This window comes from Salmo salar, chromosome 01 (genome assembly GCF_965601325.2).
Source record: "Salmo salar chromosome 01, fSalSal1, whole genome shotgun sequence".
Taxonomy (NCBI): domain Eukaryota; kingdom Metazoa; phylum Chordata; class Actinopteri; order Salmoniformes; family Salmonidae; genus Salmo; species Salmo salar.
In genome coordinates, this window is record NC_138291.1 from 158353054 (window position 1) to 158375860 (window position 22807).

A 22807-nucleotide genomic window follows, 5' to 3' on the forward strand; every position below is an offset into this window, starting at 1 on the left:
GTCAAAATATTCCATTACCGTACTTAGAAGCATGTCAAACGCTGTTTACGCTACTTTTCTGGTAAAATAGCGATAATATTCCAACTGGGCAACGTTGTATTCATTCAAAGGCTAAAATAAAAAAATTGAGAAGTCTCGTGTACGCGCATCTCAGTCTCACTGTCCCCAGGCTGACCACTCACAAACAGAGCTGCTGTACTTTGCCCAGAGACAGCAGACACCCCATTCCACTTTCTGGCGGCTTTAGAGAGCCAATGGAAGCCTTAGAAAGTGTCACAGATGCTGTATTTTCGATAGAGATGCAACAGAAGGACAACAAATTGTCAGACAGGGCACTTCCTGTATGGAATCTTCTCAGGTTTTGGACTGCCATATGAGTTATGTTATACTCACAGACACCATTCAAACAGTTCTAGAAACTTTTGAGTGTTTTCTATCCAAATCTACTAATTATATGCATATTTTAGTTTCTGGGCAGGAGTAGTAACCAGATTAAATCAGGTACGTTTTTTATCCGGCCGTGAAAATACTGCCTCCTATACCACAACAGGTTAAGGGGAAACATTTAAATGTCTTGGAATGGCCTAGTCAAAGCCCAGACCTCAGTCCAATTGAGAATCTATGGTATGACTTAAAGATTGCTGTACACCAGCGGAACCCATCCAACTTGAAGGAGCTGGAGCAGTTTTGCCTTGAAGAATGGGCAAAAATACCAGTGGCTAGATGTGCCAAGCTTATAGAGACATACCCCAAGAGACTTGCAGCTATAATTGCTGCAAAAGGTGGCTCTACAAAGTACTGACTTTGGGGGGGGGGGGGAATAGTTATGCACGCTCAAGTTTTCAGTTGTTTTGTCTTATTTCTTGTTTGTTTCACAATAGAAAATATTTTGCATCTTCAAAGTTGTAGACATGTTGTGTAAATCAAATGATACAACCCCCCCAATAAATCCCTTTTAATTCCAGGTTGTAAGGCAACAAAATAGGAAAAATGCCAAGGGGGGTGAATACTTTCGTAAGCCACTGTATACTTAAATTCACACAGGACACCGGATAAGACAGGAGAATACACCAGATATAACAGACTGACCGTAGCCCCCCGACACTAACTATTGCAGTATAGATACTGGAGGCTGAGACTGTGGCCCCGTCCGATGATACTCCCAGAGAGGGCCAACCAGGCGGTATATAATCCCACCCACTTTGCCAAAGCACAGCCCCCACACCACTAGAGGGATATCTGCAAACCACCAATTTACTACCCTGAGACAAGGCTGAGTATAGCCCACGAAGATCTCCTCTTCGGCACAAACCCGAGAGGGCGCCAACACAGACAGGAAGATCACGTCAGTGACTCAATCCAGTGACGCACTCCTCCTAGGGACGGCATGGAAGAGCACCAGTAAGCCAGTGACATTGGAGACAACATGGGCCAGCATCCCTGTGGAACACTTTCGACACCTTGTACAGTCCATGCCCCGACGAATTGAGGCTGTTCTCAGGGCAAAAGGGGGGGTGGGTGGAACTCAATATTAGGTAGGTGTTCCTAATGTTTGGTATACAAAGTGTACCATTTAGTCTCACTTTGGGTTGATCATTTGTATAAATGGATTAAGGCATTAGCAGAACTGAGTGAGTTTAAGAGGATCAATAACGATCCCTATCTCAATGGCATCATCCTGCATCATTTGTCCTCCAGTTGCCGCACTGAAGTAGATTATCTGACTGATAGTCAAAATTATGATAATAAGGTTCTTTATATAGATTTGTCAGGCTTCAGATGTTGATCTGATGACAGTGTATGGGTGGAAATGAAACAGTAATCTGAGTAATCTGACAGACACTCCTCTCTCTCTGTTGACCTCTTCATCTATTTGGGACTGATAATCTCTTATCGCCTGGATATTTAATCTCCCGTCTTTTCCATCTCACCAAATCTCATGATTACGTCGTGTGACACTCTGTTTTGATAATTTTAGCTATACATTTCTTTTAATCTGAGTGATAATTTGGATTATAATATGGATGATGTAATCTGTAATGATCATCTGTGACGGGCTCCTGAGTGGCGCAACGGTCTAAGGCACTGCATCTCAGTGCTTGAGGCGTCACTACAGACACCCTGTTTCAAATCCAGACTGTATCACAACCAGCCGTGATTGAGAGTCCCATAGGGCGGCACACACCGTCGTCTGGGTTTGGCCGGTGTAGGCCGTCATTATAAATAAGAATTTGTTCTTAACTGACTTGCCTAGTTAAATAAAGGTTAAATAAATAAATAAAATAAAATGGTAATCTGTGATTATAATCTGTGTATCCCTGCAGGGTTGAAGATCCGGGAGGTGATGATCAACGTGTCTCGTCAGCAGGTGGAGGATTTCCACGGCCCCGAGGACTACTGGTGTCTGTGTGTGGCCTGGAGCCACCTGGGCACCTCCAAGAGCCGCAAGGCCACCGTACGCATCGCCTGTGAGTAGCAGAACCACACCAGCAGAGAGAGAGGGAGAGAGAAAGAGAGAGGGGGGGTAGTGAGTCAGGGAAGATGAGTAGATGAGATCGAGAGAGAGTAGGGGAGTGAGTGATTGAAGGAGAAAGAGAGAGGGGGGGTAGTGAGTCAGGGAAGATGAGTAGATGAGATCGAGAGAGAGTAGGGGAGTGAGTGATTGAAGAAGAAAGAGAGAGGAAGTAAGCGGATGGAAATATATATATTTGGAGTCAAAGAAACATAAAATGAATTATATTGCCTAAAAGAGAGTGCTGTTTGATTTAATCCCAGAAACTCTGATTAATTGAATCCTGTCTCCGTTTGTCCCTCCCCTCTCCCAGACCTGAGGAAGAACTTTGAGCAGGACCCCCAGGGGAGGGAGGTGCCCATTAAAGGCATGATTGTGCTGCACTGCCGTCCACCAGAGGGAGTGCCTGTCGCTGAGGTAAGGCCTGCATGTTTCAACTCACAGTATACACCGATTTTCATAATAATTTGCTTATGACAAGTCGTATAATGCATTATAACAGCCTCAAGTTGTTTTCTTTCCCACAAAGAATTAATCGGTTACAGTTATTTGTTCAAAGTTGGATTACTACTACAGTATCCAAAACACTCTTTAGAGTTGAGAGTGGCAGATTCTCCCCAGTTGAACTGCTTCCACTACTAGCCTCATTCCCTTCAGCATCTGAGTGACTGGCTTTTGTTATGTGTGTTTACCCCCGAGTGGAGATGTAGAGATGGTGATTTAGGCTTGCTGTATACTTGAGGCAATACCTATCTCCTTGCGTCCACACGTTATAAAGTGGAGGTTGAAAAGTTATGACTTACTTAGGTGCCATGGATATATTCTCTGTGTTGGTGCTCCTCTCTGGTCTCATGTCACTTTCATCTTCAGAGTGAATAAGGAAGTAGGTTTTCACTGGCTGGTTTACTTTCAGTGGCATGAGTGGTATGAGAGGTGTGTGTGTGCGTGTGCGCATGCGTGAGGGTATATTTGTGTACGTGTGTGTGTGTGCAAGTGGTTCTGTCTGTCATAGTGTTTCTGAGTGTCCTTTCTGTCATAGAGAGACTGTATGTCGAACCATGTGTCTTATACATATGGATGTGTATTGGATTGCCTTGGATTGGAGTGTGTGTGTGTGTGTGTGTGTGTGTGTGTGTGTGTGTGTGTGTGTGTGTGTGTGTGCGTGCGTGCATGCGTGCGTGTGTGTGCGTGCGTGTGTGTGTGTGTGCGTGTGTGTGTGTGTGTGTGTGTGTGTGTGTGTGTGTGTGTGTGTGTGTTTGTGTGTGTTTATTTATTTATTTCACCTTTATTTAACCAGGTAGGCAAGTTGAGAACAAGTTCTCATTTACAATTGCGACCTGGCCAAGATAAAGCAAAGCAGTTCGACAACATACAAAATCACAGAGTTACACATGGAGTAAAACAACATACAATCAATGATGCAGTAGAAACAAAATAAAAAAATAAAATAAGATTATATACAATGTGAGCAAATGATGTGAGATAAGGGAGGTAAAGGCAAAAAAATGCCATGGTGGCAAAGTAAATAAAGTATAGCAAGAAAAACACTGGAATGGTAGATTTGTAGTTTGAAGAAAGTTCAGAGATAAAATATAAATAATATGGTGCAAAGGAGCAAAATAAATAAAATAAATAAATACAGTAGGGGAAGAGGTAGTAGTTTGGGCTAAATTATAGATGGGCTATGTACAGGTGCAGTGATCTGTGAGCTGCTCTGACAGCTGGTGCTTAAAGCTAGTGAGGGAGATAAGTGTTTCCAGTTTCAGAGATTTTTGTAGTTCGTTCCAGTCATTGGCAGCAGAGAACTGGAAGGAGAGACGACCAAAGGAGGAGTTGGCTTTAGGGGTGACCAGAGAGATATACCTGCTGGAGCGCGTGCTACAGGTGGGTGCTGCTATGGTGACCAGTGAGCGGAGATAAGGGGGGACTTTACCTAGCAGGGTCTTGTAGATGACCTGGAGCCAATGTGTTTGGCGACGATTATGAAGCGAAGGCCAGCCAACGAGAGCGTACAGGTCGCAGTGGTGGGTAGTATATGGGGCTTTGGTGACAAAACGGATGGCACTGTGATAGACTGCATCCAGCTTGTTGAGTAGGGTATTGGAAGCTATTTTGTAAATGACATCGCCGAAGTCGAGGATTGGTAGGATGGTCAGTTTTACGAGGGTATGTTTGGCAGCATGAGCGAAGGATGCTTTGTTGCGAAATAGGAAGCCAATTCGAGATTTCACTTTGGATTGGAGATGATTGATGTGAGTCTGGAAGGAGAGTTTACAGTCTAACCAGACACCTAGGTATTTGTAGTTGTCCACAAATTCTAAGTTAGAACCGTCCAGAGAAGTGATGCTGGACAGGCGGGCAGGTGCAGGCAGCGATCGGTTGAAGAGCATGCATTTAGTTTTACTTGTGTTTAGGAGCAGTTGGAGACCACGGAAGGAGAGTTGAATGGCATTGAAGCTTGTCTGGAGGGTTGTTAACACAGTGTCCAAAGAAGGGCCAGAAGTGTACAGAATGGTGTCGTCTGCGTAGAGGTGGATCAGAGATTCACCAGCAGCAAGAGCGACATCATTTATGTATACAGAGAAAAGAGTTGGCCCAAGAATTGAACCCTGTGGTACCCCCATAGAGACTGCCAGAGGTCCAGACAGTAGGCCCTCCGATTTGACACACTGAACTCTGTCAGAGAAGTAGTTGGTGAACCAGGCGACGCAATCGTTTGAGAAACCAAGGCTACTGAGTCTGCCGATGAGGATGTGGTGATTAACAGAGTCAAAAGCTTTGGCCAGGTCAATGAATACGGCAGCACAGTATTGTTTCTTATCGATGGCGGTTACGATGTCGTTTAGGACCTTGAGCGTGGCTGAGGTGCACCCATGACCAGCTCTGAAACCAGATTGCATAGCGGAGAGGGTGCGGTGGGATTCGAAATGTTCGGTAATCTGTTTGTTAACTTGGCAGGGTAGGATGGATATAGGTCTGTAGCAATTTGGGTCAAGAGTGTCACCTCCTTTGAAGAGGGGGATGACAGCAGCTGCTTTCCAATCTATGGGAATCTCAGACGACATGAAAGAGAGGTTGAACAGGCTAGTAATAGGGGTTGCAATAATTTCGGCAGATAATTTTAGAAAGAAAGGGTCCAGATTGTCAAGCCCAGCTGATTTGTAGGGGTCCAGATTTTGCAGCTCTTTCAGAACATCAGCTGAATGGATTTGGGAGAAGGAGAAATGGGGGAGGCTTGGGCGAGTAGCTGTGGGGGGTGCAGTGCTGTTGAATGCAGTAGGGGTAGTTAGGTGGAAAGCATGGCCAGCCGTAGAAAAATGCTTGTTGAAATTCTCAATTATAGTGGGCTTATCGGTGGTGACAGAGTTTCCTATCCTCAGTGCAGTGGGCAGTTGGGAGGAGGTGTTCTTATTCTCCATGGACTTTACAATGTCCCAGAACTTTTTAGAGTTGGAGTTGCACGAAGCGAATTTCTGTTTGAAAAAGCTAGCCTTGGCGTTTCCAGCTGCCTGTGTGTATTGGTTTCTAACTTCCCTAAAAAGTTGCATATCGCGGGGGCAGTTCGATGCTAATGCAGAACGCCACAGGATATTTTTGTGTTGGTTAAGGGCAGTCAGGTCTGGGGAGAACCAAGGGCTATATCTGTTCCTGGTTCTACATTTCTTGAAAGGGGCATGCTTATTTAAGATGGAGAGGAAGGCATTTAAAAAAAATAACCAGGCATCCTCTACTGACGGGATGAGGTCAATATCCTTCCAGGATACCAGGGCCAGGTCGATTAGAAAGGCTTGCTCATTGAAATGTTTCAGGGAGCGTTTGACAGTGATGAGTGGAGGTCGTTTGACCGCTGACCCATTACGGGTGCAGGCAATGAGGCAGTGATCGCTGAGATCTTGGTTGAAAACAGCAGAGGTGTATTTAGAGGGCACGTTGGTTAGGATGATATCTATGAGGGTGCCAGTATTTGCGGCTTTGGGGTTGTACCTGGTGGGTTCATTAATAATTTGTGTGAGATTGAGGGCATCAAGCTTGGATTGTAGGATGGCTGGGGTGTTAAGCATGTCCCAGTTTAGGTCACCTAGTAGCACGAGCTCTGAAGATGGGGGGCAATCAGTTCACATATGGTGTCCAGAGCACAACTAGGGGCCGAGGGGGGTCTATAGCAGGCGGCAACGGTGAGAGACTTGTTTTTGGAGAGGTGGATTTTTAAAAGTAGAAGTTCAAATTGTTTGGGTACAGACCTGGATAGCAGGACAGAACTCTGCAGGCTATCTCTGCAGTAGATTGCAACACCGCCCCCTTTGGTCGTTCTATCTTGTCTGAAAACGTTGTAGTTAGGGATGAAGATTTCAGAGTTTTTGGTGGACTTCCTAAGCCAAGATTCAGACACAGCTAGGACATCCGGGTTGGCAGAGTGTGCTAAAGCAGTGAATAAAACAAACTTAGGGAGGAGGCTTCTAATGTTAACATGCATGAAACCAAGGTTATTACGGTTACAGAAGTCATCAAAAGAGAGCGCCTGGGGAGTAGGAGTGGAGCCAGGCACTGCAGGGCCTGGATTCACCTCTACATCCCCAGAGGAGCAGAGAAGAATAAGTATGAGGGTACGGCTAAAAGCTATAAGAATTGGTCGTCTGTGACGTCCAGAATAGAGAGAAAAAGGAGCAGGTTTCTGGGGGCGATAAAATAGCTTCAAGGTATAATGTACAGAGAAAGGTATGGTGGGATGTGAGTACAGAGGAGGTAAACCTAGGCATTTAGTGATTATGAGAGAGATATTGTCTCTAGAAACATCATTGAAACCAGAAGATGTCATAGCATGTGTGGGTGGAGGAACTGAGAGGTTGGATAAGGTATAATGAGCAGGGCTAGAGGCTCTACAGTGAAATAAGCCAATAAACACTAACCAGAACAGCAATGGAGAAGGCATATTGACATTAAGGAGAGGCATGCTTAGCCGAGTGATCAAAGGGTCCAGTGAGATTCAGACAGCTAGCCGGGCCATAGGTAGCAAGCTGGTGGAAGATGGGAGGGAGGTCTGTTTTTAGCCACCTCGTGCGTTTCCGTCTGTGGGTTAGTGGGGTTCCGTGTGGAAGGGGGGACCAGTCCAAGTTGGCAAAATAGTTAGTTATAGTGGCCCAAGAAAAGTGTCCGATAGACCTATTCAGATCGCAGCCGAAAAGACAGCTAACGATTAGCGGGCCGCAGATGGGCGATCAGGTTACGTCGCGACGGAGGGGCCAGTTGGATAACTCCCTCGGGCAGATAACGTCGGTGGTCCAGTCGTGAAGACCCGATGGGGCTCCGCATCGGCAGTAAAACGGGTCAGGATAGGTGAGTTGTAGCCCAGGAGACACTTCAGCTGGCTAGCTCAGGAATAGCCCAGGAGTGGCTGACGGAACTCTTCAGCTGGCTAGCTGGCTAGCTCCGTAATAATGTGTGTTAATTCCGTGACCGACGTTGCCAATAGTCACTCAGGTAGCAGCTAGTTAGCTGCAAGATCCAGGTGTAAATGTCCAGAGCCTGCGGTAGAAATCGGGGAAAGGAGAGAGAATAGGTCCGGTATGCTCTGGTCTGAGTCGCGCTGTACAAAAACTGGCGATAGCTTTTCGAGTTAATGGATAGCTGAGGACAGCTAACCGTGGCTAGCTGAACTTCAACGTTAGCCAGTGAAAATGGCTAACCTCTTGCTAGCTTCTGTTGTGGAATTCAGATGAGGTAAATAATACTTTCTTTTTTAAATTGGTGAGGCGGGTTGCAGGAGAGAGCTTTGAGGTTGAGTTTTTAGAATTAAAAAATATATATATATATATAAAAAGATAAGTGAAGAAAAAAATATGTAAATATATATATACACGGGACACGACAAGAGGAGGGTAGAGGACGTCTGAACTGCTACGCCATCTTGGAAAAATAAAAAAATAAAAAATAATAAAGTGTGTGGTGTGTGTGGTGCTTGTGTGTGTTTGCACCTGTGTGTGTGTGCTTACGCCTGTGTGTCTATGTAATGAATGATTCAACCCACACAAATGGTTCTGTGCTGTAGTGCTGCTCACACTCCATGCATTGTTGTCATCAAATAGGCAAGTCCTCATGCATTTATGAATGTGACTCCAGCTATGGAAGAGATTGGTTAAATAATACGTAGTAGAAAATCAGCCGTTTCTCCAACATGGCTTTCATGCAAGAAAATGCTCATGTCTGCAGAGGGAAAGCAACCCTATGAACATCTCCATGTGAATCTGGGGCATTAGTATTACTTAACTCCCTCTCTAACCGAATGTCACGTCATGGACTTTACCACCCCCTGTTGAGAATGTAGCTCTGAAGACATTTTGGCTCAGAGGGAGGTTCAGAAACTGTTTAGAGTTGAAGCAAATGAGGCCGCGGATGCAATCTGATTAGCCAAACTACTGTGTGTGTTTGGCTGTCGAGACTTCGTTTACTTTGGTCATGCTGTTAATTTAAATGCTGTTTCACATTTTGCTACAATTTGCATAGTACTGTGAGTTCATGTAAACACATTATTGCTACTGAGCTAATACAAGCACTGCACATTTGAATCAACATTTAATAACTTGCCAACAGTTCACCCTCATTTATCTATGCATATGTAATGGGTGTGATTTTCCCATACATAAAAAGCAATGCACTATAACATAGCATCCTCACATGCCACATCTCTCCCAGCAAGCACATTTGGTTCCCTGGAAGTTGTGGGAACGTATGTTTTTGGTTTCACATTGGTTGTGGGAACAAAGCCATACACAACTATACATTTTTTTAACATTCTGAGAACAGAAGTGAACATTTGGCCTGAACATTTTAGAACAAAAATTATAGGTCATTTGGAAGTTTTAGAATAACTTCCCTAAAACTTAAACTGAATGTTTCAATAAGACTTTTAATAACATGGCTACCTTATTTTGGATTCACTTTTTAACTCCAAGCATAGCTAGGACACATAGAAATTAATTTCCTTAGGCATTAATGATGCAAACACATTTATTTTTTTATTGTGAAACAGCATCAGTGAGATTTGAACCTATAATATATCCATGGAATTAGTCCACTGCACCACCAGGATGGAGCTAGCATGCCATGCTTTTTTACGCATACAAAGCTGTTCATTTTAGTCTATTCAAACAGACCCCATTTCAAAGGAACAAGCACTTATTAAGATCAGGTGTGGCCAATTAGTGGGCCTGGCCAACACACCTGAACACACCTGAACACACCAAAATAGAGGAAAGAGAGTTTTGTAGATGCTCAGAATGGAATGTATATGTTTTAAAATAACGTTCTTAGAACATTCTCTGAGCCATTGCCACCTCTCCCGAGTGGCGCAGCCGTCTAAGGCACTGCATCTCAGTGCTAGAGGCGTCAATACAGACCCTGGTTCGATTCCAGGCTGTTTCACAACCGGCCGTGATTGGGAGACCCATAGCACAGCGCACAATTGGCCCAGCATCGTCCGGGGTAAGGTTTGGCCGGGGTAGGCCGTCATTGTAAATAAGAATTAGTTCTTAACTGACTTGCCTAGTTAAATAAAGGTTAATAAAAATATTCTGTTTTATGGAAAGTTTTCTTCACGTTCTGAGAACATAATGTATGTTTTTAAATAAAATTCTTAGATTTTTTTCTGAATGTTACTAAAGTTTTCTTGTGTTTTTTTTATGGAAACTTTTCTTAACAATTTGAGAACATTACTTTAAATAGAACCATAAGGAAACCTGTAGTAAACGTTATGCTTGGAACAATTTGAGAACATGACTTTAAATAGAACCATGAGGAAACCTGTAGGAAACATGCTGAAGTACTGAAAATCACACAGAAGAACCATGTTTGAACTTTTATGAACCGTTCTGTTAAAGTAATGAAATACCAAGAAAATCTATTTTTTTGTCAAGTTCCTTAAATGTGCTGAGAATTTTCCAAAGCCAAGCAACTATCCTGCACCATTCCCAGAAAGTTGTGGGAAGGTTGTATGCAAAATAACCATAGGACAACCATGCTCTCACCAAGATCTAAGAAACATATGGTTCTCAGAACGTTATGTGCTAGCTGGGTTGTTTCTTTAGTCCGTTCCCTCAACGGGCATACCAACTGAGGGAGACGCCAGAGTCGAGTGGCTCCACTGTTTATTTTTTTAACCATCAGAGAGTGGGCTATGTGAACTGGGCTGCTGTGTGCATGTTTCCATGCCAGTGAACAGCAGACAATGTCACTCCATCTGGCTCAGTAGGAAGGTAGCCAAAATGGCATCCGGATAAAAGTCAATGGCTGCCTGTGTCCCAGAATACAGCAGGTGGGGTCTGCGACTGGAGCTGACACATCTGAACTAGATCCTAAATGGCTCAATCTACAGTGCCTTCGGAAAGTATTTGACTTTTTCCATATTTTGTTACGTTACACCCTTATTCTAAAATGGATTAAATACTTTTTTCCTTAGCAATTTACACACAATACCCCAAAATGACAAAGCAAAAACTGTTGTTTTTTTTATTTTAGAAAAAAAGAGTATTCATTATTAACATAAGTATTCAGACCCTTTGCTATGAGACTTGAAATTTAGCTCAGGTGCATCCTGTTTCCATTGAACATCCTTGAGATGTTTCTACAACTTGATTGGCGTCCACCTGTGGTAAATTCAAATGATTGGACATGATATGGAAAGGCACACACTTGTCTATATAAGGTCCCACAGTTGACAGTGCATGTGTCGAGGCACAGATCTGGGGAAGGGGACCAAAACATTTCTGCAGCATTGAAGGTCCCCCAAGAACACAATGGCCTCCATTATTCTTAAAATGAAGAAGTTTGGAACCACCAAGAGCTCCTAGAGCTGGAAGCCCAGCCAAACTGAGCAATCGGGAATTGGTCATGGAGGTGTCCAAGAACCTGATGGTCACTCTGACAGAGTTCCTCTGTGGAGATGGGAGAACCTTCCAGACGGACAACCATTTCTGCAGCACTCCACCAATCAGGCCTTTATGGTAGAATGGCGACGGAAGCCACTCCTCAGTAAAAGGCACGTGACAGCCCGCTTGGAGTTTGCCAAAAGACAAGTCTCTGCATGTCCTTGACTGGCCCAGCCAGAGCCCGGACTTGAACCCGATCTAACATCTCTGGAGAGACCTGAAAATCGCTATGCAGCGACGCTCCCCATCCAACCTGACAGAGCTTGAAAGGATCTGCAGAGTGGGATAGGAAAAACTCCCCAAATACAGGTGTGCCAAGCTTGTTGCGTCATACCCAAGAAGACTCGCTGCTAACCCTTTCACACGTACCATCACACGGGGTGTGATCGTTCTACAGTGGTCCCTGAAGCGTACGATCACACCCCGTGTGATTAGAACACTAATTTAGAATGCTCATTTAGAACGGCCAGTTTCGAATGACGCAACAATCAACATTTGAGCTGGCCACACTTTCTTCAGAAACTATTTACACAAACAGTCCTTACGTAAACTATACCATGAATTAGCTAATAGCAATTACTATGTACAATTATTGAAAGTAATCCGACAATTAGTTTCAGCGCGCAGCTGGCCACACTTTTTTCAGAAACTATTTACACAAACACAGTCCTTACAAAGTTATGTCCAGAATGTGAGCAGTTTATTTTTGGATGCAATGTTCAGATATTCACAGAAGTATCTATAGCATAACACAATCATCCTAACCGGAAAAATGTAGGCTACATTTGTCCTAGCGCTGAGGAAAGATTGACGCAACACAAGCGGTCATATTTTCTAACTCTCGGCTGACATAAACTACACTATGAATTAGCTAATAGCAATTACTATGTACAATTAATCACATCACGGGTGAGCTCACCGTTGATCAAAATAATTGAGTAAAACACTTTCTAGAAATCGAAAGTAATCCGACGATTAGTTTCAGCGCGCAGCCATGCATTTTTTTCCTCACAGAAACCGAAGATAATAACAGACAAGATGAGTTCGGTCTGTTTATAGTATGCACGTTGAAGGGGTGTGTCTACCGTCGTTCACATCCCACCATTCATTTCCAGAAGTCCTCAAAAAATTAGTGAACTCTTACTCACCTCATTTTGTTATAACATCTTTGGTCAGACGATTACGTGAAACCCAGAATGCATTGTATGTCAACAAACATGGCTCCATACACATAGCTGGAATTAGCTTAGCTCATCATAATCAGTATAACCTTCAAATAAGTATTTTACACACATAATATGTGCCCATTACAATCTATGCAAGAATCGGAATGCATGATTTGTCACCTAGAATTTAAAACGTGAATAAAACAGTAAATACACAAATAATTACCACACAAAACATTTTCTGATGGTGATTTATTGATACAAGTGACGCATGCCGGCAGTCAATCACGTACCCTCTCACTCTGAGCCATTCAGTGTTGTTGTTTATGTATGTAGCTAGTGAGCTAAGCTGTAGCATTAGCAATGTCTTTCAAAAGGAGACAACTCACAAATGTGGAAATTCTCGAGATTTTTTAAAATTCTGACAATGAGTCTGAGTATGAAAGTCAGGAATCAGATTCTGACAATGACAGTGAGGAGCTGCCCCCCAACCTTGTAGCCATTGAGAACCCTGAATCTGAGGTTCCCTTGTCCACTGACGAAGTACCAGGTCCCTTTGAAGATGCTGGTGGTGATGGAGGCAGACCGACAGTGGATGAAGTACAAAAATAGACGACTATTACATATTGGCCTATGTGTTTTCTTGCTGTGTTTTCATCCAGTAAAACTGTTAAGGAGTGTACGTTAGCATACAAAAGCTGTCCTCAATCTTCAGCTGGAAAGATGTCCAGTTCCAGTTATGATATTGGCAAATACTGTTTGTGGTTTCTGAAAGTACAGAATAAAGAGGAATTATTCATTAGAATACAATATAAGGATATAGCAATAAAACAATATTACAAATAACATAATAAACACTGCTATAAAAATAGTTTATTGCATTGACAAAATCACAGATTTGAGTTATAACAGTAAGAAACTAACTTTTGAGCTCCACAAGGGGGCAAGGCAGGGCAGAACAGAGCTATGCTGAATAGACCAAATAAACAAACCATGGTCATATGTTTTATTTTATTTAACTAGGCAAGTCATTTAACAACAAATTATTATTTACCTATGATGGCCTACACCGGCCAAACTCGGACAACGCTGGGCCAATTGTGCGCTGCCCTATGGGACTCCCAATCACAGCCAGTTGTGATACAGCCTGGATTTGAACCACGGTGTCTGTAGTGATGAGATGTAGCACTGAGATGCAGTGCCATTGACCGCTGCGCCACTAGGGAGTCATAAGGTCAGGGTAGCTTCAAAATACAACACAAGCTAATACTTCTCCGACGCAACTAGCATTGTTTTACAGAGCTAATAGAAGAATGTAGCTAGCTACCTAAGCACGATTGAATATAACATAAAGGTTATAAAATGAGTAACGTTACCTCACGTGTCCGCGGTTCTAAAGAATATACACAAATCTATTATGCTCCATACATACAGTACGCTACAATTACAACGTAATAATGCACTTACTTTGATAGAAACGCACACATTTCCAAAGTTATTACTAGTAAGGAAAACAATGAGGGCAACAGATGGAAAATGTGAACACGTGTGCAGATCCTGTTCTGACGGGAGATTAGCAAATGTCTGCAGACTTGAACTGCACAAACAATTGGAAAGTGCTTGGGGAATTTTGTCCGGGTCAGAAATGTCCCAAAAATTCAATTGTCCGCAAAAGAAAAAATGACTATTTTTATGTGAATGAATGAGGAGGCGGAACACACCTAAATTCAAACTGTTCTTAGAAAATAAAAACTTGTTAGAAAATCATTTGAAATTGAAGTTGAAACAGCCTATAAATAAAAACAGTCTGCATGCTTTGGTTTGAGGACAGCGCGGATTAAATGCACTGTTACGTATCAATCACATCCTGGAATGGAGAGAACGTTCGAACATCACGTGCATAAAAAAACTCACGCTGGGGCGACTGTTAGAGATATTTGGAACTCACGCGTGAAAGGGCTAAAGGTGCTTCAACAAATTACTGAGTAAAGGGTCTGAATACATATGTAAATGTGTTATTTCTATTTAAAAAAAATATAGAAATGTACAGACATTTCTACAAATCTATTTTTGCTTTGTCATTATGGGGTATTGTGTGTAGATTGATGAGGGGGGGAAACTATTGAATCCATTTAAGAATAACATGCTGACCACACCACTCGCGTTACGTGCGCGACTTTGCAAAATAAATGTACACATAAATGTTATTCAATCATTGCATCCAAACTGCTCGCGTGCGTCAACGAGCGTCTGCGTAGCCAGGCACTTAAATAGCACTTGGTCCTATTTGTGATGCTTGATGCGCTGCACGTCCCGTCTCTCCCATCTCCTCATTAGTTTTTAGGAGCATATGGGTGATTGAAAGATTAACTGAGGTCAACACTCCAGACCAGTTGGTGGTATTAATGCACCTTAAAGTTGGTTGCCAACCGCCATATGAAGTCCAAAAAAGAAGAAGCTTGAAGGAGGAGAGATTACTAGAAACTAACTCGGTTTACCCTTTTATCTGTGGATTATTTGTCAGAGTAGAGGAACTTGTACATTTCATGTAAAATAACAACCCAATGTTTATATCCCAGGACAAATTAGCTAGCAACAGCAAGCTAGCTAGCTAAATTGCCATGAATGTTTAATGCTTTCCGACCTGTCCCCAAATTAATATAGTTGATTCAGGGCTCGTTTTGATATTTCAACCTGCATGTCCTGATCGCGTCTGGTGTGGATGGACAAAATCAACCTGCGAGCGATGGCGCACGCGGACGTAACAGAATGTGGAAAAAGTCAAGGGGTCTGAATACACCTGGCTGCTCTGTGGCAAAGTGAAAAGCATGTAGCTAAAGCTACTATGGGTTCCTACTGTATCAGAGCCTAGATGGTTCCTTTGTACACCTGGTTGCATGATAGATCCAGGAGAAAATAAAATACTTTTGTCATGTTTAAGTAGTTTTAATGAGAGCGATTAAAGGGAACTTCGTGTTGCAAATGTAACGCAACAGGAAGTGAAGGATCATCTACGGTGAATAATGAAAGTAGCATAATGAAAACACAATTAGAGTATGAGCCGCAATGAAAGGCCCATATTAACTGTCAAGAAGACGATCACACAGATTACTCAGTGCAATAAAGGAAGAAACTTTGGAGAGGTGGAGAGAAAAAAATACTTTTCAATAACTTAGATTCTTTTATTTTATATTCACAATCATTAGGCTTGGTATTAAGCGCCCAATCATCCCCCACTAAATTGTAATGAGTCATTAATCAAGTCGGCTGATCCAAAGTCATTTGAAGTGCTTAAAATGTAATTATTCACTGATAAACATAACATTTGGAGAGACGACAGCGAGATAAGACACAGGGTTTAGCGCACTGCTCCGCCACAGAAAAATGTCGCTGTCACATTCCAAGATCTCATTTGTTTAATGTGATTTCCCTGAAAGTCATCATAGCATCGACAGGGAAAAGGCCGCACATGATTGAGGGAGGAAGGGATGGAGGGGATGTAGAGATGGAAAGGAGGGAGTGATGGAGGAGGGGGCTTGTTAATGAAACTCAAAGTTAATCGAGTTGGATGGAAGGATACGGGGATATCGCCGCATTGTTTGGTAATTGCCCTCTAGTCGCTTTCACTTCCACTGTAAATTAATGTAAATGTGACGGCCAGTTGCTTTTTTGTTTCAGTGTAATAGAGTTGTTAGTTATTACACCTGATTTGGCATATGGCCTAATTGGAATGACCTGATTGGCCCTTAGCTTTGTTGTTGTGTCAAGGTCAGGACGTAGTAGGTACGGCTCCTTTGGCTCGTTCTCTGCAAATGAGCGACACGGGGCGCTGCCACAGGGTTAGCCACAGATGTCAACTCTCTCATCTCTGCGTCTTCAAACAGCTTCAGACCGTCACAACAAATATCAAAGCCTCCCTACAGTTCAATTTCCAACATGGGGTGCTTGTCACTCTGCCCCCTGCTGGCTCGTACCTGTCATAACACCAGCTGACATAGCCGCACCCTGTACCATAACACCCCCGAGGACTCTGTCTGACCAGTCAAACAATAGGGGTTATCAAGACAGACTGCCACACTGTCAGTATGAGTTAGTCACAACAGCAACAGATGAGAGACAGAGGCTATGAAAAGTCATGTGCTACTTGTTTGTGAAATCTGTTAAGCAGGCAACTTTTAATTAATGTATAATGCATTTCCATTTCATATGTTTGTTCAATTTTTTTTGCCTTGAGCTGAGGACATGTGCTTTACCAATTAAAATATTTTTAGCTACCGTTAGTAAAACATATGGGGAGACAGCATCAACACAGCATCATGGGTTTGAGATTATACACACACACATGCACATATCTGCAATAAATCGATCACACACATCATATACACACACACACACACATACACCTCAGAGTGGGCATGGCTCAACCCAGTGCTGCTTGATGCCTTTTAATTGGGAAAAAAGTGGCAAATAACTGTAAACAAATCCATTTCCCATCCTCCCCATGCTTATCAGTCTGTCCCTGAGTCCTTATTACCGCCCCAAGCGCTCTATCCCCCACCCCCAACGGCCAGACTCAGTGACTGTCACCTCAGAATGCAAATCACTGCCCTGGTTTACACTGCCCATTGAGAGAGAGACAAATATACAGTGAGAGGGAGAGAGAGAGATTAATCAAAGCAGAAACAACACAGAGCAATGGAAAAAGATAAGGGAAGAAGGGGAAGAGAAAGACCAGATGAGCAAAAAAAAGTCATCATTAGGGAGAGGAAGTGAGAATTAATACATGACTAATGAAGACAAATGGTGTGATAGTGAAAAATAAGTCTAGTAAGCCTGTTTATTTGTGTGTATATATATACAGTACCAGTCAAAAGTTTGGACACACCTACTCATTCAAAGGTTTCTTTATTTTTTACTATTGTCTACATTGTAGAATAATAGTGAAGACATCAAAAGTATTAAATAACACATATGGGATCATGTATTAACCAAAAAAGTGTGAAACAAATCAAAATATATTTGAGATTTGAGATTCTTCAAAGTAGCCACCCTTTGCCTTGATGACAGCTTTGCACACTCTTGGCAATCTCAAAAATCGAAATAGTCCCACTAAGTGCAAACCAGATGGGATGGTGTATCGCTGCAGAAGGCTGTGGTAGCCATGCTGGTTAAGTGTACCTATAATTCTAAATAAACCACAGACAGTGTCACCAGCAAAGCACTATCACACCTCCTCCTCCATGCTTTACGGTGGGAACCACACATGTGAAGATTATCCTTTCACCTACTCTGCATCTCACAAAGACACGGCGGTTGGAAACAAAAATGTAAAATTTGGATTCATAAGACAAAGGACAGATTTCCACTGGTCTAATGTCCATTGCTCATGTTTCTTGGCCCAAGCAAGTCTCTTCTTCTTATTGGCGGGTCTTCCTTTCCTGTGGCGGTCCTCATGAGAGCCAGTTTCATCATAGCGCTTGATGGTTTTTGCGACTGCACTTTCAAAGTTCTTGAAATGTTCCAAATTGACTGACCTTCATGTCTTCAAGTAATGATGGACTGTCGTTTCTCTTTGCTTATTTGAGCTGTTCTTGCCATAATATGGACTTGGTATTTTACCAAATAGGGCTATTGTCACGGTTGTCGTAAGGAGGAGCGGACCAAAGTGCAGCGTGTGTGTCGTTCCACATTTTATTTACACTGTGAAACTATGCAATACATAAATAAACTGAAATGACAAAAACAACAAACCGTGACGCAGAGGTGAAACCTACACTGACTCAAAGACAATCTCCCACAAACCCAGGTGGAAAAAAAACCTACTTAAGTATGACCTCCAATTAGAGACAACGAGGACCAGCTGCCTCTAATTGGAGATAATCCCCAAAAAAAACAACATAGAAATACAAAACTAGAACATGAACATAGAAATAGAAAACATAGAAGAAGAAAAAACCTGTCACACACTGACCTACTCTACCCTAGAAAATAACATCTTTCTATGGTCAGGACTTGACAGATATCTTCTGTATACCACCCCTACCTTGTCACAACACAACTGATTGGGTCAAACACATTAAGAAGGAAAGAAATTCTTTGAATGAACTTTTAACAAGACACACCTGTTAACCTCTCTGGGCTAGGCGGGACGTAATCGTCCCACCTACGCAACAGCCAGTGTAATCCCGTGGCGCGATTTTCAAATACCTTAGAAATGCTATTACTTCAATTTCTCAAACATATGACTATTTTACACCATTTTAAAGACAAGACTCTCGATAATCTAACCACACTGTCCGATTTCAAAAAGACTTTACAATGAAAGCAAAACATTAGATTATGTCAGCAGAGTACCCAGCCAGAAATAATCAGACACCCATTTTTCAAGCTAGCATATAATGTCACAAAAACCCAGAAGACAGCTAAATGCAGCACTAACCTTTGATGATCTTCATCAGATGACACACCTAGGACATTATGTTATACAATACATGCATGTTTTGTTCAATCAAGTTCATATTTATATCAAAAACCAGCTTTTTACATTAGCATGTGACGTTCAGAACTAGCAAACCTCCGGTGAATTTACTAAATTACTCACGATAAACGTTCACAAAAAACATAACAATTATTTTAAGAATTATAGATACAGAACTCCTTTGTGCAATCGAGGTGTCCAATTTTAAAATAGCTTTTTGGTGAAAGCACATTTTGCAATATTCTCAGTAGATAGCCCAGCCATCACGGCTAGCTATTTAGACACCCACCAAGTTTAGCCCTGACCAAAGTCAGATTTACTATTACAAAAGTTTGATTACCTTTGATGTTCTTCGTCAGAATGCACTCCCAGGACTGCTACTTCAATAACAAATGTTGGTTTGGTCCAAAATAATCCATCGTTATATCCAAATAGCGGCGTTTTGTTTGTGCGTTCCAAGACACTATCCGAAGTGTAAATAAGGGTCACGAGCATGGCGCAATTCGTGACAAAAAAAATCTAAATATTCCATTACCGTACTTCGAAGCATGTCAACCACTGTTTAAAATCCATTTTTATGCCATTTTTCTCGTAAAAAAGCGATAATATTCCGACCGGGAATCTGCGTTTAGGTAAACAGAGGAAAGAAAACAAAGCATTAAGGTCGACGCGGGCACGCGCCTGAGTCTCACAGTACTGTAACCAGCCACTACCCAAACGCGCTACTTTTTTTCAACCAGAGCCTGCAAAGCCACGATTCAGCTTTTTGCCGCCTTCTGAGAGCCTATGGGAGCCGTAGGAAGTGTCACGTTATAGCAGAGATCCTCAGTCTTCAATAAACAGAGGCAAGAAGAACGACACCTTGTCAGACAGGCCACTTCCTGCATGAAATCTTCTCAGGTTTTTGCCTGCCATATGAGTTCTGTTATACTCACAGACACCATTCAAACAGTTTTAGAAACTTTAGGGTGTTTTCTATCCAAAGCCAATAATTATATGCATATTCTAGTTACTGGGCAGGAGTAGTAACCAGATTAAATCGGGTACATTTTTTATCCAGCCGTGTCAATACTGCCCCCTAGCCCTAACAGGTTAATTGAAATGCATTCCAGGTGACTAACTCATGAAGCTGGTTGAGAAAATGCCAAGAGTGTGCAACGCTGTCATCATGGCAAAGGGTGGCTACTTTGAAGAATCTCAAATCTAAAATATATTTTGATTAGTTTAACACTTTTTTGGTTACTACATGATTACATATGTGTTATTTAATAGTTTTTATGTCTTCACTATTATTCTACAATGTAGAAAATAGTAAAAATAAAGAAAAACCTTTGAGTGAGTAGGTGTGTCCAAACTTTTGACTGGTACTGAAAATAAATACTCAACTGTATATTTGAAAATAACGATAAGCAATATGGCTTCCTTTTCTGGTTTGGCAGGTTCTTAGTACTGACCGTCTCTGTTAAGTTGACTTCATGTTGTTTGTAGCAATGCTGGGGAAAATATAGTTGGAAATCTAACATGGGGGTTGATTAGGCATTGAAGGCCAGGAAAATTGGAGAGAGAAAGGAAAAGAGAGAGAGAAGGGCCACCAGCATAGTTTCTCTCAGCGCTCTGGAGCAGAACTGTGAAAAGAGTGAAATTAAAGCACATGATGAAAGACTTCTCTGGCCATCAAAGGAAAAAAAAAAGCCACTTGTGACAACATGACTGGTGATTTATTGATTTCTCCGTTCGCATTCGTCTTTCGGGGCACTGCCAAAGAGCAAAGCAATCTCTGAGATTGTGTGTTATTGGTTGTTCTGGTATTCCCCTGGTGAATAGACACACACACACACACACACACACACACACACACACACACACACACACACACACACACACACACACACACACACACACACACACACACACATCAACAGGGCTCTCAGTGGGGTGGGGTGGGGAGAGTTTTTAATCCTCAAACACACAGTCGTAAATCAAGCCTTGCTCCTAGATGCCCTGGCTAGTCGCTCATTGAGCACCTCAAGCCAACGGCACATTCATTGCAATTTACAGGGCCAGTCATGCGATACAGGGAGGGCATCAGTGGAGCGTACCTTTAGTTTGTAATTCCTAATTACTTTCACTCGCAACATGGCTGCTGAATTGCTAGTGGTCAGAGGGTGTGACCCTGCTGAGAGCTTTGCTTTGATTGGTTGAGGGGAGGCTGGGAGTCCCTCCGATTGGTTAAAGGGAGGCTGGGAGTCACTCTCATAGGCTAATACTAACAGTGAGGGTGAGGTGGAGGTTAGAAAGCCTACTTTGTGCCAGTCAATTGTATGGAACATACAGGTGAAGTCGGAAGTTTACATACACCTGAGCCAAATATATTTAAACTCAGTTTTTCACAATTCCTGACATTTAATCCTAGTAAAAATTCCCTGTCTTGGGTCAGTTAGGATCACCACTTTATTTTAAGAATGTGAAATGTCAGAATAATAGCAGAATGTTTTATTTCAGCGTTTATTTTTTTCATCACATTTCCAGTAGGTCAGAAGTTTACATACACTTAATTAGTATTTGGTAGCATTGCCTTTAAATTGTTTAACTTGGGTCAAATGTTTCAGGTAGCCTTCCACAAGCTTCCCACAATAAGTTGGGCGAATTTTGGGCCATTCCTCCTGACAGAGCTGGTGTAAGTGAGTCAGGTTTGTAGGCCTCCTTGCTCGCACACACTTTTTTAGCTCTGCCCACAAATGTTCTATAGGATTGAGGTCAGGGCTTTGTGATGGCCACTCCAATACCTTGACTTTCTTGTCCTTAAGCCATTTTGCCACAACTTTGGAAGTATGCTTGTGGTCATTGTCCGCTTGGAAGACCCATTTGCGACCAAGCTTTAACTTCCTGACTGATGTCTTGAGATGTTGCACCAGTCCCTCCTGAAGTGCACCAGTCCCTCCTGCATTAAAGCACCCCCACAACATGATGCTGTCACCCCCATGCTTCACGGTTGGGATGGTGTTCTTCGGCTTGCAAGCGTCCCCCTTTTTCTTCCAAACATAACGATGGTCATTATGGCCAAACAGTTCTATTTTTGTTTCATTAGACCAGAGGACATTTCTCCAAAAAGTACGATCTTTGTCCCCATGTGCAGTTGCAAACCGTAGTCTGGCTTTTTTATGGCGGTTTTGGAGCAGTGGCTTCTTCCTTGCTGAGGACTTTACTGTGGATATAGATACTTTTGTACCTGTTTCCTCCAGCATCTTCACAAGGTCCTTTGCTGTTGTTCTGGGATTGATTTGCACTTTTCGCACCAAAGTACGTTCATCTCTAGGAGACAGAACGCATCTCCTTCCTGAGCAGTATGACGGCTGCGTGGTCCCATGGTGTTTATACTTGCGTACTATTGTTTATACAGATGAACGTGGTACCTTCAGGCATTTGGAAATTGCTCCCAAGGATGAACATATAATTGTGAGATAATTGTGTAGTTGTGTAGTTTTAGAGTAATTATCGGGGTTAGCTAGCCAGCTATTTTCGTCCGCCGCGACGCCGTTCTCCTAACTTAGTCAACACTGCTAGCTAGCCAACCTTTACCGACTAGCAGCACTGTAGAAACTAATACATTACAACGGAACGATTTGATTAGTGTAGTGTTACCTAGCTACATAGTTGTCTTTGTCATAGTTTGATAATTGTGTAGTTTAGAGTAATTATCGAGGTCAGCTAGCCAGCTATTTTCGCCCTC

At 42.5% G+C, this 22807-nt stretch overlaps 1 protein-coding gene and 1 long non-coding RNA gene across 3 annotated transcripts in view; one reads left to right on the top strand and one right to left on the bottom strand.

Moving 5' to 3' along the window:
* Positions 1 to 22807, top strand: part of LOC106567541 (netrin receptor UNC5D) — a 354474-nt gene that overhangs the window by 276249 nt on the left and 55418 nt on the right. For both annotated transcript variants that reach the window (XM_014136944.3, XM_014136955.3), the window contains exons 3-4: positions 2325 to 2468; positions 2826 to 2929. In XM_014136944.3, coding sequence (XP_013992419.1) covers positions 2325 to 2468; positions 2826 to 2929 — 248 coding nt within the window. The remainder of the gene's footprint in view (positions 1 to 2324; positions 2469 to 2825; positions 2930 to 22807) is intronic.
* Positions 12835 to 14460, bottom strand: LOC145857937 (uncharacterized). Its single transcript, XR_014378644.1, has 3 exons — positions 14067 to 14460; positions 13654 to 13818; positions 12835 to 13367 (listed from the first exon to the last, which is right to left on the bottom strand). It is a non-coding gene; the product is annotated as an uncharacterized LOC145857937 (long non-coding RNA).